Below are 16,728 nucleotides of genomic sequence, written 5' to 3' on the forward strand. Positions count from 1 at the left end.
AATCATCATAGAATTTTATAACTTTTTTTGTAAATGCTTTATTTAGTCGGACAAAAGTAAAAAAACGATGATAGAGCACAAAAAACTAAAAACTAACAATCAGTTACGAGATCATCAACTTAAAACTGGTCTTAAATGAAGTAATTAAAGTTCATGCCTTTCTCTGAATCTTGTAGTACCAGTTAAGTGTGTTTGTCTGTTTACCGACTGAATGGTTTTTAAGTATTTGTAAGTATATTGACTTCTGGAAAGACAAATTATTTACAAGCCATGAACTCATTAAGAGGATAAACCTCAAACTTGAAAAGTTTTTCACTAAAAATGGCAACAATTTGTCCTGTTAATATTTCTTCCAGTATTGATGGAAGCGACTCATCGTTGTGGACTTTAAAAGATATGAACATCTCAAAGACATAGACTCACAAAACTACCTCCTTTTCATTTATGAAGAGAAAATAATCAGCTGAGTAATCCATAATGAAATTAATCATTAATTGCAGTCTGATGCTAAAATAGTTCAAAATGAGCTCCACTTCAACAGTAAAATCCTGCCTTTACATAAGTGCATGAGCAATAATGATCTAAAGATATAATAGTATAACAGTCACAGGGGACATTTTACTGCATTGAGTACTTTTACTTTAAATACTTGTTTAAATACTTGCACATTTTCCTGATTACACTACGTTTTCAATGCAGGACTGGTGTTAGTACTTTTACTTAAATTAAGGATCTGAATATTTCCTCCAACACTGGTTATCTGTTACATGTGGTCCCTTCTTTAATTGTTGAGAACATTCAAGAAACTGCATTTAAACGTTTGCATGCCTTATTTATTTATTTATTTATTTATTTGAACATTAGCTGCATTACAAATGCTCCACATTCTGCATCACACTGTGAGACTGTTTAACAGGCGACTGTGACAGTGAGACTGAAGCTGAACAACATTTCAGACGCACTTTACATGTCCAGTTTCAACTGGTTTCTCGCAGATACTTCTGTGATGTTCTTTGCAGGATTTATCGAACCAACACCTCAGGTCGTGAGCTCCATCTTTCTCCCCCATCCTCACACAGTCCTCTCCGTCAGAGTTCTCACCCTTCCAGTTATCCGGCTCTTTGGAGTTCCAAAATGTCAAACTAAGAGATTGAGCACAGAGAGAATACTTCAGAGTTCGATAAAAACTGGTAACTTTGATTTTGGAAATTGACTAAATAAGTGTCAAACCTCGGGTCCAGTCGTGAGCCATCTGCCCACAACCACCTGCCCTCTTCCTCTGAGTCTGTCAATCCGATCCAGAACTTGTCCTCAGGACGGTCCATTTTTTCTCTCAATTTCATCTCCAGGAATTGCTAGACAGGAAAAGTTCCAAAGGAACATCACTTTTCTGTGCTGAGAGACCATGTTAACTAATGCAGAAACATACGGATGTGATGAAACGAAGCCAGTGAGTTATACCTGCTCCTCTCTGCTGTCTACCTTAACCAGGTCCCCTCCTTTCTCTTTACATTCATCTCTGCTCTTCTTCCAGGGTGAAATGTCGGAGGAGAAATAATAACACTTTCCTTCATCTTCCTCCCAGCCTGCTTCACATTTCAGACAGTGCCCATCTTTGAAGAGATGAAAGCAAAGTCAGAGAGTTTGAATCTGAGCTGAGACGAGGCGTAGTATGCTGCCGATCAAACGTATCATATCTCGTTTCTTTAGTCAACATCAGAGGACACGAACATGTAAGAAAGGAAAAATCCATCACTTACTTATTTGTAACCCAGGACATTTTGGGCATGTTTGCTGCACCGTGTTGCATGGTTTTACTTCACGTGACCTCTCTGTTATAAAAGAGGATAAAACAAATATAACTTTTATGAGTCTTTCATCAGGATCGTATCAGCAATGTCCCTTATTTGAGAACCTGAACAGAAAACAAAACTCTCTCACTGTACAGTCAGTAATTAAGAGATTAATATCAGGAGTTGCAGAGACCCATGGACTAAACCTTTTAGAATGATTCAGACACAAACACGCTCACCTGTCAGATTTCTTTTCACAGCTTCATGCTCATCTGTCAGCTTTTGGAGACGTTCCGTAGTTTGAATGTTTTTATAAACTGATTTTTAAAAAAAGAGAAAGAACATATAGTCAGTGTAGGTCTAACATCAATTTCGTAAACTAGTCAGCGCTTGATGATGAACAGGACTCTGTTTATCAGAAGAAACTCCAACATTAACTAACGAGTGATGTTTATTAAGATGGATGCTCAAGATAAAAAAATAATGTTGATTTTACATCAACAGTTCTGAAAAAGGAAAAACATATCGAACAACTTTGAATCTCAAGTTCTGTTGAGATTCACTTCATTTCGAGCTGTTCTGTTGTTCTGTCAATGCAAAAAAAAAACCCTGATAAGATCACCTGACAGCCACCAGTTCTGTTCTTTAAAACCACCCTCAGAATTTATGAGTCAATCTAGATTAATCGACTTTAAAAAGATCCGTACACACTCACAGGTAAGACCAAGAGCGACGAGAGCAGCTGCCAGGAGAGCACTGAGAACCAGCAGGGCCACTCTCTCTGATGTGACCTTTGACCCTCCGTTTGACGCCACTTGTTGAACAGCAGAAGAGACACACAGTGTGTTTACATGCACCAGGTTGCACTTTCTCCAGTAAACTGGTTTCTTAAGGAACTTTTGGAAACACTGTTATAGCAAAACATTTCACACACATGGGACATTTTGCTTTTCCTCACTTGCTGCTCTGAGCTGTTTCTTACACTGCAGCTTTCTGACCGTCACTGCTGTAACTTCACCTTCAGTTTATTTTTTATGTGTATCACCCAAATGTAACATCACACACACACATATATGAGCACTCAGGTCTACACATGCACACACATACATACAGTTAAATTGGTTGAATGTTTATGCAGCCAGTGAAGATGGGAAGGACCACAGCACGAAGAAAAAGACTAACAGGAAACATGAAGCTTGAAATATATGTACGACTGTCCTTCATGTTCAGTTCCTTATTTTTTCTCTTCAACACATTTTACAGCAAACTAACAGACTCTCAACATTTCCACTTTGAAGGTGGTTTCAAAATCAAAGTGACATGAGGGCTGGAGCAGCTGTCTGATTGAAGAATACATGTTTTTGAAAATAAAAAATGCTGAGATTGTTGGCTGTTTGGTCATGATGATCGCTGACTGGAGGTCACAGATCACCTTCCTGTTTATTTAACGCTGTCTATGACCCACCAGGGAGCTCTGTGGATGGCTGGGTCTTCGAGATCCTGACTTCAGAGTAAGTGGTTTCGGCCGATGAGGAAGCTGTCCCTGCAACGCAACCACACAAAACCAAACTGCTCATGTAATTGCTCTGAACATGTGCTGACTGCCAATAGAGTGTGAGATTAAACATTAATATTTCACTCAAACTCTGACAAACAAAAGAAAACACCTCTTGGATGTATTTCTAAGAAATGTCTCCGGTAGCATTCCTAGAAATGTAAGAGTGAAGTAAATACTACCATAGATAGATAGATCGATAGATAGATAGGATAAGATAGATCACGTATTGAGACTCACCGTTGGAGTTTCCCTTTGTTCTTGTGAACTTAACATCAGAGTACAGCACGTCAGCTTCAGTCATTTTACTGCTCTGAACATCAGTGAGTTTGAAAGAGAATTGAAAAAAGGTTCAAGAGCAAACTGTTTTAAAAAGGTGCTTCCCGTCAGATTCAGGGATGGAGGAGGGCTTTATGAAGCGTCTTCTTCCCCAAAATTTAACCTTTTCACTTGATGGGTCATTTAAAAGTAATGATTCACTTCCTCCTTTGTTCAGACAAAATTAGATAAAGTATATTCTGTAACAATGAAGATAGATAGATAGACACAGATAGATGAGATGGGTTTTTTTGTAGTTTGAGGAAATGATGAGATTTCAAGTCTTGAGGATCTGTGACTGGGTTGATGCGGCAGAACAGATTTGTTTTAGTGGAAAAGGGGTAAAACAAAGACTTGAAAGAAAATCCAGACATTCCCTTTTTCTGTCCATCTTCACTTTCCAGTATCAAGAATGAAAGTTCCTGCTCAATAAATAATTTTATCTAAACGTTGAAGTCAAGATAACTTCTGTAATTTGTAACTTTTTGGGCCATTTTTGTCAATTTCTATATGTCTATTTTTACCCCCAGAACGCCAGGGGATAATAAACAGCGCTAAAATAAGGAAAGAAATACAAATGAATCAATAACTAAGAACAAACGTATTATATAAAAATAAAAAACGAATAATAAAACAATAACTTTAACAATAAAAAACGAATAATAAATAATAAAACAATAACTTATTCATTGGGATATGCATAGAAACGAAAAAACACAGTTCAAAACGCCGAAACGAATTCAGGAAGACTATCATCACCAATAAAAGCAGTAATATAAAATAAAATATATAAAATAATGTACATTTCTTAACATATTGAACATGGATGTTACACAACGAGGCGTCGAACAAATTTCACCCAATCAACGCACACAATAACTGACGGAACAGTCTGGTGGCCAATCAGACGCTGTATTCCCCCAGTAGTGGGTGGGGTTTAATCGTTGTAGCAAAACGGGGGCGGAGGCGTTTCTTTTCCTGGCTGAACTTGGCTGAAGTGTCACCAGGACGACACGGACTTTATTAAAGTTTCTGCCCTGGTGGTCTCCCGGTCCAGACATGGCCCCCAGCACGCAACTGAAAGAGGCAATAGCCGATGTGCAGGAGGGGATCCGTGCCATCCTGCTCGGACCGCCCGGAGCCGGGAAGGGGACTCAGGTGAGAATTAGAAATACTCCGGCGAGCTAATGGAGCTAGCTGTTAGCCGGTAGCTTAGCGCATGGTCGGAATTAGTACTAGCTAATGCTAACGCTAATGCTAACCTACCTGGCTTTACCTGTTTTCCATTTGCCAGTACAACTCTCAGAAAAACACAGCTGTCGGCTAAGACTGATGTTGTATTATTCTTAAATATGTCCGTCGGTGTCATGACGAAGGTAACTACCGTAACAACCCCGTGAGTATCTGAGACATGAAGAAATACGTTTGTATGAAAGCATGTTTTTTTAGCTTCATGTTGAAGTTACTTCTTAAAACCGCGGCTGTCTTTTTTTAATTCTACCGCCTACATTACACAGTGCAACATTAAATCTTAATTGCAGGGCTGCTTCTAAAGGTTGATTTCTTTATTGTTTGTTGTTAATAATTAAGCTGATTTAATCTTTCTATTAACGGTTTGCAAAGACTAAAATTATTTTTTCAATTTGGCAAACGAGCACAAAACCCCTCAAGTATTTTGTTCACTGTGATATGACACACAGGAGAGCATGCAAGTCCTCACTGTCCAAATGCTGCAATGAGCAAATATACAGTTGTATTGTTATGTAGATGACTATATTATTAGAACTATATAGATTCATTATCTGTCTATAATACTACCTCATCATTTCTGCAGTATTTGTAGTTTGTACCCAGTAACAAGGTGTTACTGTGGACTTTGATAGAACATCACTAATCAATCAAAAGAAATTAGGCAATTATTTTTATAATTGGTTAATTGTTCACATCATTTTTCAAGTGAAAATGGTTCCTGTAGCTTCTCAGATGTGAGGGTTCACTGGTTTTCTGAGTTTTCTATCATTGTAAATTGAATATCTTTAGGTTGTAGATTGTTTGGTAAAGATGCCATTTTAGGAACTGGGAAATTTATCATGGGCCTTTTCACTATTTGTGACATTTAATCAAATTACCTATTCATTTTTCAAAAAATAATCAATAGATTAATTGATAATGACAAAGATCATTAATTGCAGGACAACTAGGTGGAGAGTCTGGGGCCAGAACTACAGCAGTGACCATGAATTAGAATCACCTGACATTAACCTGCAGTTAACAGCTTTTAGGATCTATTCTGGTCAAACCAGTGCTTCAGGTAGATCCACTGGCCCTCTTATCATGAGCTAAACCATCATGTTTGTTGAACCTGATAAAGACTGTGTAATTTCCTAAACATATTGACTTACAGTGAAATGCTTTTTTCCAAAAATCTATGAAATATCTTGTAGAGTACAAACATTTTTAGGAGAGCAAGTCCTTCTTAAAGGAACTTGCCCTTTTTAATAGTCCAGTTTCACAGTTACATAATTCAGAATTATTTGTGTTGTAACTTTGTTGGAAACAGAAAACGTAGAAAAATGTCAAAATGACCTTCAGTCCATCGTGTGACATCTTTTCCACATTGTGTCGTCCTCTCGGATCAGTCGCACGTGTGTGTTGAAGCACACAGACACGTGGTCTGGCATTACTTCTCTTGTTTCTTTTACACATGTTGTGATCTGGTTCTAGTCTTCTGTTCTCAGTAAAGCAGTCTAACTTAGAAGGTGCTCTGAAGATTCACTTGTTTTGTGTGGATTCTTATATTTACTCCATCGACAAAAAATGAAGCAGCAACTGTCGGACCCAGTGGTGATAATTTACAACTTAAAAAATGTATTATTTCCTTCTCCCTGCAGGCCCCTCGGCTAGCAGAGCAGTACTGTGTTTGCCACCTGGCCACCGGAGACATGTTGAGGGCCATGGTGGCTTCAGGCTCAGAGCTCGGCAAGAGGCTGAAGGAGACCATGGATGCTGGCAAACTGGTAACTTTTCTGCTCATCTGCTTCTCAAGATCTCAGTGTGTATTTTTCTTTCTCTGCTGCTTTGCCCTTTCTGAGGCTCTGTGTTGACCTTACAGCCCTTCATGTTCAGTCCCACATGACTACATGTCTCGTGTTTTATTTGTCTTCAATGACATCTACTGCTGAAAGAGCTTCCGGCGATGTTGAGAACACGAAGTGTGGAGTGCAGCAAGACGGCAAACCACATTTTTCCTGACAAATTTCCATTCCTTAAAGGTGGCGCTCAGCCAAGTATGGAGAAAATGAATACTGTAAAACATACAAGTAACTGAGATATCTACACACATATACATATATATATATATATATATTATTATACTCTCAGTTATAATGCAATACAATTCAACAGCACTGTAAACTACATCCTCCACAAGGACCACAAAATGGAAAAAAGACACCTCAACAAAAAAATTATACATTATAACCTTCATGAAGGGAGGATTTATTGTAGGACTGTTACCTAATGAACTAAATTAAGACGTCCCTCCCTCCAGCACTGTTTGTGTGTCTTTATGCACCTGTTGCTCAACACTTTGTCTCTGGCCTTTTCAGTGTCTCACATTGTGATTTCCTCAGAGCTGCATATTTATGTACATCCACTGCATAAACAAGTCTGTTTGCTGTCCTTTTACATAATATGACTCCTTACTGTCATGAAGGAAGTTTACTGTGCATCACAAGTATCACAAGCAAGTGAACTGGTCCAACATGTTGTGTTTTCTACTTAAGGTCATTGTGTTGTTGCCTCTCTTCATGTGGCTCCTCTACAGAGCGGCTGCTGCGCAGGATGCAGCTGATTACAGTGTGAATAGATGGATGAGAGAGTTATCTTTTTGTTCACCTGCAGGTCAGTGACGAGATGGTGGTGGAGCTCATCGAGAAGAACCTGGACACGACGGCCTGCAGGAAGGGCTTCCTGTTGGACGGATTCCCTCGCACAGTCAAACAAGCAGAGATGGTGAGTAGATGTTTAATTTGATGCTGTTGCTTTCTGCTGCACCGAGTGGAATTAATGAATCAAAAGACAGTTCAACACAATAGGAATTTAAAGAATAGTTTGACATTTTAGCACCAGGAATCACTATACCAGAGAGAAATAGATCCAACATGTAACTGTCGATTTTACATTTTAGTTTGTGTACAGATTAAACAAACAAGATACAACATGTTGTTTAGTGTGTTGTTTAGAGGTCCTGTTAGTTTTATTTTTGAACTTTGGACAAAGCCAGGCTAGCAGTTTCTCCCAGTTTCCAGTCTTTATGCTAAGCTAAGTCCTGGCTCTAGCTTCATACTTAATCCACATGAGTGGTATCGATCTTCTCATCTAACTCTACAACGAAGTAAAAAATCCTTTTTAATAATATCTTTTTAGTTTTTAGATTAAGTGTAATAAATAGCTTACTGCCACAGTTCACACCAACAGCACACTTTAAAAAGAGAGGCTACAACACTAACAAGACAAACTGCATATTTTTGCTGTTACTTAGAATAAGAAACCTATATTTTCTTCATGAAAGTCAAAGATTTTAAAGTCTTTTATGGAATCAGAAAGTTCTACATCCCTTAACTTTCACTGACAAATTCATGAACTACATGATGTTAAAACTAAAAACTGTAGTCTACTATATAGACTACTTCTCAAATAAAAGATAGTACTGTAAAATATCCACGAAAGCCAACTTTTCCCAGTCAAAATACATTTGTTTGAGTGTTTTTTATGATCTGAAAAAAATAATGAAATGCAAAAACATTGTTATTGATCAGAATTTAAAAGATCATTTTTTTTCCACTAACAAATGAATAAACAAATCTTCATGAAAGCAGTTTTCTGCAAATTAAACACAAACAATGTGTTGATAGATCAGAGATCAGGGAGGATTTCTACTAAAATATGGTCAAATATACTTAAAACGGGACATCTAATAAAGGACTAAAGGTATGTCTCTCATAACATGTTGCAAATTAAAGCACAGATTTCTCTTCAAGTAAAAAGGGGAAATTATTAAGCGCTTTGGATAAAAGCATGATATAAATGCAGCCATTTACTATTATCTATTTGAGAATTTACATTTTTATATAATTTTAAATTTTAGACTTCAGGTGATGTTTTTATTTAGTCGGAGTCATCATATTGTTGTAAAGTGGAAGGAAAATGAAAGGGCTGTGAGTTTTTAATACTAAACAATATGTCTTATGTCCCTCTGTGTTTGTGTCTTCCAGCTGGACGACTTGTTGGACAAGAGACAAGAGAAGCTGGACGCTGTGATCGAGTTTGCCGTCGCCGACTCTCTTCTGGTCCGAAGGATCTGTGGCAGGTAGGAGAGAGTTGATTATTATAATTATTATAATCATTAAGACCACTGAAAGGATTCGATCTGTTTTTATGTCCCACTGGTTTATGATTTCGCAGGATTGTTCTTTTACCTTTTTGACTTGAGAAGCTCCTCATTCTGTCTGCGCTTTAAATCCACCCGGGCGGGTAGATTGATTCATGTGAACAGAGTCTGGGACAGTGAGATAATGTTGGAGAGAAGTGGAGCGTGAAAGCATGCGATTAATGGAGAAGGTGGCCTGAAGGGGTTCGAGAGCGTCCTGCGGCTGCAAGGTCGCAGGTTGAATCCTTAAAGAAGTCCTCGTGTCCGTCCCTGATGAGACGTGCTGAGTACCACAGCTGCTCAGTGCCTGATCGTGCTTTTAAACTGTTTGCTTAAACGCGACTTTTCACGAACCTCAAAAGGGACACGTGTAGAAAACAAAAGACTTTAAAGAGACCTTTAGTTATTATTAATCATTTTATGAAAACTTGAAATGTAAGTGGAGTTTCAGCCAACAGACATTTACAGTGTCCAGCTAGCAAGAGCTCTGCAGACCTGCAGCGGCGCACTGAAGGAACACTCTCCTGCTTTGAATTGAAGTTTATTGTTGGAGGAGCTGATAACTGCACAAGCCACTTATTTGATTTTGGTTTGTCGGCGAAAAACGTCAATTTAAACGTGAATAAAATGTGTTGAAGTCTACGTTTGTTTTAGATTTACCTAATTTTAGGAGCATTTTCCCACTTTTATTTTTTGAAAGCAGTCACATATATTAGTTATTATTACAAACTAGATGCCACCTCAGTGACGGCGGCTTGTTTACTTCTGCCTACAACCCGGTTTTGTCCTTAATCATGCCCTGTTGAACGAGAAGCAACACCAGTAGATCTTTCTTCTTTCTTTCTAATTTGCCACAAGTGAAACAAGCCACAACCAACAGCAGCCACTGCAAGTAATCACCTACATCACAAACATCCAGCTCCGTTCATTTTCTCTGTGCCGCTTTCTGGTTGGATGGCTCTGACTCATTTATGTAAGCTCAACAGGTGGAGGCCAAAGAAAGAACTGAAGAGAAAGTTAGAAACCTTTTAACAACTTAATTGGCAGTGTTTTGTTGTTTCCTGGTACGTTTCCATCTCTTCTGCCTCCACGGTGCCACAAATCATTCTTTATATAACAGTTTTGAAACGGTTTAATATAACATGCTGTGCTCTGATTTTGAAGCTGACCTTCGTCTAAAGCGGCACAGCGCTTTAAAAAAATGTGTGTGTGAAAAGTCTTTTATTGGCGTTTGTTGTCGCAGCACAATGTTTGTCCTCTTTCTTTACAAGAACCTCTCTACATAGTCTGTACGCCACACTGAATAGAAGACAGATAGTTTGTAAAGAGCCATCTTTCTGTCCGTGGGGGTCCTTTTGTGAGGAGGGGGAGGCCGGCTGCTGCCCTTTCAAGTACAAGTAGGACAAGGGCAGCGTGTGGGATGTGAAAAGGACAGTTAAGTAGTTAGTGAGTCACCGAGGCTGTCTAACCCTCATCTGTCCTCCTCGGCTCTCACTCTGATTCCTTTTCCGTCCTTGTCCCGTCTCCCCTCCGTCTCCCCAGACTAATTCATCAGCCAAGTGGCCGCTCCTACCACGAGGAGTTCAACCCCCCCAAAGAGCCCATGAAGGATGACGTAAGTAGTTTCACTATCAACCCACTTTGAAACCACTTCTGGCTAAACTGCCACCTACCTACAATCACTGCCAGGCTGGAAATTGGTGACAATCAGCCGGCTTCAGACTAAGTGCTTTGACGCATTCTGAATGTATAAAATGTTGAGGACATTTGATCTTAATTAAACACATGGAGATGTTTCTGGTGAAAAGCCACCATCCTTTTGATTAATCTTATTAAATCTAGAAACATCACAATGAGAAGATGCACATGAAGAGACTCAGAGTTCGAGAAGAGAGATGTAGATTATAGAACTTCAACTTAATAGAAGATTTCTGCTTGGTGAGACAGACAGTGTGGCCTTGAAGTGGGAGAGGGATTTATTGATTAGACTAAAATATTTTACAAGGGAATGACAGATCAGAGTTTCCTGTCATGTTTTAAAGATTGGCCATGCTAATGCCAGAGGACATCATTATACTTTTATTAAATAATACATAGCAAAAGCCTTTTAATAAATGAGTGAGGCTGTTGTTCAGATGTGGGGTCTCCAAGTGCACCTGCTATTTTGGTTCATGTTTGTGCAGCAGCGAAACGTGCAAAAGAGCTGGATGAAGTAGAATATAGATTGGAGGGTGTGGTGATAAATAAATACACTCTCAGCCAGTCACATCACTGGTCTCATTGCTCTGAAAACAGCTGAGCCAATCACAGCGAGGCATGACGACAACAGCTCAACAAACAATCAGCTTCTCCAGGAAGTCGTATTGTTGCGCTGCGGCACAATGTGAACACACTGCATCATAAACGTGCAGCTGGTGTGCGTTTTTTAGATTTAAACAAATCAAGTTTGTGTGAAGCTTTTTATATGATCAAATCCATTATATCGGTCACAATTCTACTTAATACAGCAGCGTTTTGCTTTGTAATGCATTTAATGAACTTTTTTATATAATTTAATGAAGTTCAGGGTTTCTGCAGATACAGAGTAAAGCTCTGATGTCATTCATTTTTATGTAATGTCACATGATGCCAGGTGTTGCTGTGGCGCTGCCGTGACTGAATGAATGTAACTGACAGCAAAAGACAATTTTATAATAACATGGATGAGGAAATACTTGATGTGGATCAGTCTCGTCTGGCCGATACCCAATCTGATTTACAAAGCCAGGTTTGGTGCTGATACGGATCTGACAGATTGGATCAGTGTATCAATACTTAATGCCCTTTAGTTTTTGTATCAGTGTGTAACGTGTGAAACCTTGTGGCTCATCTGCAAACACAGCGACACACACAGCGACACACAATCCCCTGGCTTAGAAACAAGACTGTGATTTCCAAAAGCTCCTGTTTTGTCGACGAACAAAAAGACGAATTTCAGCACAGCAACAAGGAAGGTGTGAGAGAGGGAAAGCTGGGGGGATACAGTGACATGTGATGAGGTCGCTGTATGAAACCAAGAAGAGAGCAATGATCTAATTGTAGATGAGAGAAACTCTTTGCGTTGTTACAGGTTTTACCATCTCAGTCCTTCTTCCCTGTCGTCTGCACTCAGGTGACCGGCGAGCCGCTCATCCGTCGCAGCGACGACAACGAGACAACGCTGCGCTCCCGCCTGGACGCCTACCACCGGCAGACCGTCCCTCTGGTGAAGTACTACAGTATAAAGGGCCTGCACACAGCCGTGGACGCCGCCCAGAAACCTAACGTCGTCTTCGCCTCCATCGTAGCTGCCTTCTCCGCTGCCACGGAAACCCCCGCCCGTGCCACCGCCTGTAAAGACCAAGTGTTCTTCATTTAAAAACCTTTTTTTCTTCCTTCCCGTATCGCCTCCAACGGGTTCTCTGTTTTTCCCCCCCTCAAGGCCGGTGATTATACAAGAGTTGATTGAGTGTCGCAGTGGCAACAAAATGTAACTTTGCGAGGTGTAAACATGGAAGATGGAGACTCGGTGTGGCTTCAGTAAATCAAGAAATTCCCAAAGTCCCAGCAGTGTGATCCCTGTTGTAGAAACAGGAATGATTTGAAGTTGTATTTTTGTTATTCTTCATCACTGAAAGAGAACGAGCCAATGTAGAACTGATCAATAACCACAATACGAACTGGCGCTTAGCTCTATGCTGCTACTTCTGCCTTTCACTTATATAGAAATGAGATTTAAGGTTTTGACATTTAGCAGAGCAGAATGCCATGCGCGTTTCTAGAGATGCTTTTCATCAGAAGGTGTTTAAGAATATTGACAGTTGTTGCATATTGTTTGCCTTCACTGGACAGATTTGCTCTTGTTTAATCGATGATTTTGCCCTTTTCTCTTCCTCAGTCTCTGATTGTCGTGCACATTCAGTCGATCTCCTGTTTTTCCTATCGGCTATATTTCCTCATTGGAAGCATCAGCATTGTCCAAACTGCCCGTCATTTTCAGTGGCCTTTAACACGAAGCTGTTGGTTGTCATTAGGCGTCACGAAACTGTTATGGCCGAACAGTGTTGCGTGAAAGGAACGTGATGCATGGTGTAATTGCAGGGAAAGTTAGCAGAGAGAGTTGGGTGAGGTGAAAGGGACAGGTGCGTGCTGGTGTTCTGAAAAAGACGGGAAGTTATTTATTGTCGTTTGGCTGTAGTTTGTCTCCATGGCTGTTGCTGAGCTCATGGAGGCAATTAAGGTACTTTAAACCCCTTAGCGCCCGATAGCCACAATTCACGTCAAAAATTGCACTCATAACTCACTTAAGTCTGAACACACAGGCATGATACACAGTGTGACTTACACTTTCTGAGGGCATCATTATCCCTCATGCCCAGTGCCAGTAAATGTCCTTAAATCCACTAAGAAATCACAGAATTCCATATATTTTGAGAACTTGCCTGAGAATCATCACGTTTTTAAGTTTTCTTCAGTATCTAGGTAATCCAGTGATAGTTGTCTATACATACTTTTGATAATGCCCCCCCCCCTTTGAAAAGCCCTGGTCTATATAAAACTGAATGTAGAAAAGACCAGGTTTCTGTCACTCATAAGAAAATCTGTTTCAGCGCCACTGATGCTTTAATCTCAGACCTCCAGCTCACCACAGAAGTGACGAATCAGGCTGCATCAGTTACTGTGTCGAGTGGAGCGTTTTCCTCTACCTCTCACCCCGGACATACTTCTCTTTCTTCATCCGTCCATCAGTATAACCTGCTGTCTCCTCCTCTTCCTCATACTGCTCCTCCTTGGCTCAAATCTCACTCTCTTGGACTCCGTGAATAACCTTTTGGACGTTTGAGCGAATGTACTGGTTGAAAATTAACTCAGTATTTGATTGTTACGGCTAATTGCTAAATCAATATGCACTTTACCGTGAAACGGACTGTACAGTGTTTTTTTACTGAAGCAGCTGAATCCTCCCTGTTGACGTCGGCTCAGAGTGACTCAACACCACCACAGGTTTTATGAGATTTACAACGTTTTAGTTCCAACATGCTGTTGTCATTTTCCTCCCGGAGATGCAGGTGATCTCTTGTCTTTTCTTTTCTGGAATTTTATTAGACCAGAATCTGTCAGTGTGAGTGCAGATTATTAAATCACACTAAATATTTGCACTCAGTGCTGTAATGAATCATTCCCCAAGTCCTTTTTTTTTAAATTGTTAATGGATTTGTAAAGAGGCATTGACATGTCACCCCCTCGTTTAGACTATAGTGTGATCTAGTTTTTGCTTGCTGAATGTGACTGATTGAGGCCAAACTCTAAAAGTAATGGGAAAAGATGAAGACTACACTTTAAAGCTCCCCTCAACTTTATAGTTTTAACTTGTTCTTTAGCTGTCTGGTCTGTAAATTAACTGTTTTGGTTCACTCTCACTGCTCTCATAGTGTTGTTTTTGGTGGCAGCAGGCAGCTGTTTTCAGAGAAAACCCAATTGTACACGACCTGCTCAGCACCAAACAGTAGACAGACACAGTTAGAGACTAACTGGTGAACTTGGTAGAGCATTTAGCAGCTAAAGAGATGGATATTTCCCTCAGGAGTTGGTGGAGACCAAAAACAGAGCGAATATTGAACTCACCGACTCCAAATGAATGATAATGGTTCTCCCTACCTGCTGGATGTGTAAATAAGCAACTGTTAGCTAACAAGTTCACTGTATTAACGTAAAAGGTGATGACATGTCAATGCTCTGTTAACAACCTTTTTAATTACCATGCAGTGACATGATCTAAAAGAAATACTGTACTGACAACAAGTATTTAACGCTAAAATCATGTGATATAAGAGCAGAGCAAAGTTGCTTTAGAAAGAGTGCATGCCGGCCATTTTAGTCGCACATGAATTTGTAAAATGGCTTGTTAGGAAAAAAGTCATGACAGGAATTTTGTATTGGAAGGTGGATCACTTGTTGAAGAAGAAGCACTTTATGAAGTCCCCTGTATGTAATGTGAAGTTTGTGTGTGTTTAAAAATTGGTAAATGTGTCCAGAGGCCAGTTGGATAAACACGCTTTCAGACCGATGTAAACTGCATTTTTAAATCTGTGACACTGAAGGTTAAAGATGGATGTGTGCTGACTTGCTGCTGTCTCTCAGCAGGAGCACTGACGTCACGTTTTTTTTTGAAGTGAACTGGATCAAAGAGGCGAGCAGGAGGACGTTTAGTCTCTGAAACCTTCAGAAAACTTCCCTCTCGGAAATGTTTTGAATCCCTAAGATGTCCTGCTTACGGCCTTCTTTTTGTTCCACGGGCTTGTACTTAACGTCCCTGCTTAATGTTTTTTTTTTTTCCATAGAAATATTCTTGATTGGTACTTGATAAATTACATTTTTAGCTATCTTAAATCATCAACAGTAGTGATTGTAATGGTAATGATTTTTCTGGGCGTATTGCAAATAATGAACTCTGCCTCTGAAGCCTCCTGCGACATCGGGCTTCCGAGGGGTTTGTCCTTGAGTCCTCTGCTCCTCCTTGACCCATTAGTTTCCTCCCTGCTCTGTAGTCACCTGGTGTTTGTGTTCAGTGGAAACATCTTGCATGCAGACTGTGTCACCCGCACTTTCCCCCGCATACTGATGTGTTTCTATTCTCCCGGGGTTGTTGTGATGAAAAACAATAGCAGATGTTCGGCAGTCCCAGTAGGCAGATTTCAGCCTTTTATTCAGCTTAATTTCATGCTAAATTTCCCTTTTATTATTCTCTCGTGTTCAGTGATGCCTTGGTTCCTTTTTATTCATCACTTTTTGAAAGCTGTGAATGTATAGATCTAGAAAACCTTGCTGTTTGTTTTGTTCAGCCCTAATTGAATGTGACTTTAAAGTGAACGCTGGCGCCTTTATTGCACTCAGAGATGGACAGGACATTGTTCTTGACAGTTCCAGCATTTAAATGTCCAAAAAAAATATTATTAGTCTTGGTTTGTTGCATTTTTCTTTGTAATTCACCCAAAACTTTTCTTCCCCTCTCTCTCCCTTGTCTTCCAGCTGGTTGAATCCTGAGCTGCTCCACTCCCACCGAGGCGAACGATTGGAGTTGGCAAAAGATGTCGGGTGGGTGGACAGATGGAGGGGGAGGGGATCAGAAAAACAGGGGGAGTCCTTAGACTTCATAAGTTAAGGTTAAGTTTGCGGTGCTGTGGGGCTCTTAGTTGTCAGCACATTTCTATTTCCTGTAGAATCTGAGCGGAGAGAGAAAAGCCAACTTATTGTCATATTCCTCATGTTTCCCCCTCTAATAAATCTCATGCTTTCCTACAATCATCACATTTTGTGCGCATTGTGGTTTTCTTTTCACCCGACTCTTCCACAAGTTTAAATTATTAGACTTTACTGATTACATGATTTAGGCCTCCTGCTGTAAAATATATGAAACATGTTTGAGAGGAATCAAACATCATCAAAACATCACATGTTGGATCTGCTTTTAGTTTTAGTCCAGAAAATGACACAAGGATGAATAATCTTGGCCTGGTGAGGAAAGTTTGTGTATCACCTTTCAACAACCAGGCAATTCAATATTCTTGACATCAGGACGTGAAGGATTACCGACCGGGCAAAGCAGGCAACTG

The 16,728-nt window shown here is 39.9% G+C and overlaps 2 protein-coding genes across 3 annotated transcripts; one reads left to right on the forward strand and one right to left on the reverse strand.

Annotated features, from left to right (window-relative positions):
- Positions 1-950: 950 nt before the first annotated feature.
- On the reverse strand, positions 951-3,652 carry illr4 (immune-related, lectin-like receptor 4). The gene is given in 8 exon segments (XM_070922296.1): positions 951-1,142; positions 1,231-1,355; positions 1,462-1,613; positions 1,761-1,832; positions 2,033-2,110; positions 2,509-2,607; positions 3,226-3,336; positions 3,589-3,652. Coding segments are annotated over 8 exon segments (891 nt in total). The 3' UTR covers positions 951-952.
- Positions 3,653-4,655: 1,003 nt separating this feature from the next.
- On the forward strand, positions 4,656-16,423 carry ak2 (adenylate kinase 2). 2 transcript variants are annotated; one of them, XM_070921480.1, is made up of 7 exons: positions 4,656-4,824; positions 6,558-6,683; positions 7,570-7,680; positions 8,943-9,037; positions 10,640-10,712; positions 12,249-12,468; positions 16,145-16,423. In XM_070921480.1, the coding sequence occupies exons 1-7, from the start codon at positions 4,726-4,728 to the stop codon at positions 16,150-16,152; spliced, it is 732 nt and encodes a 243-aa protein (XP_070777581.1). In that variant the 5' UTR covers positions 4,656-4,725; the 3' UTR covers positions 16,153-16,423. The 2 variants fall into 2 exon arrangements, with proteins under 2 accessions (XP_070777581.1, XP_070777580.1); XM_070921479.1 differs by lacking the exon at positions 16,145-16,423 and having other exon boundaries at positions 12,249-12,494.
- The last annotated feature ends 305 nt before the right edge of the window (positions 16,424-16,728 follow it).

The sequence above is a fragment of the Enoplosus armatus genome, chromosome 16 (genome assembly GCF_043641665.1).
Source record: "Enoplosus armatus isolate fEnoArm2 chromosome 16, fEnoArm2.hap1, whole genome shotgun sequence".
NCBI lineage: Eukaryota > Metazoa > Chordata > Actinopteri > Centrarchiformes > Enoplosidae > Enoplosus > Enoplosus armatus.

What these genes read in the sequence shown, in the direction of transcription:
- ak2 (XM_070921479.1), top strand. Translation starts at nt 4,726, where the DNA reads ATGGCCCCCAGCACGCAACTGAAAGAGGCAATAGCCGATGTGCAGGAG. An exon ending in CCATGGATGCTGGCAAACTG is followed by an intron (nt 6,684 to 7,569) that starts GTAACTTTTCTG and finishes GTTCACCTGCAG; the next exon opens with GTCAGTGACGAGATGGTGGT. An exon ending in AAGAGCCCATGAAGGATGAC is followed by an intron (nt 10,713 to 12,248) that starts GTAAGTAGTTTC and finishes GTCTGCACTCAG; the next exon opens with GTGACCGGCGAGCCGCTCAT.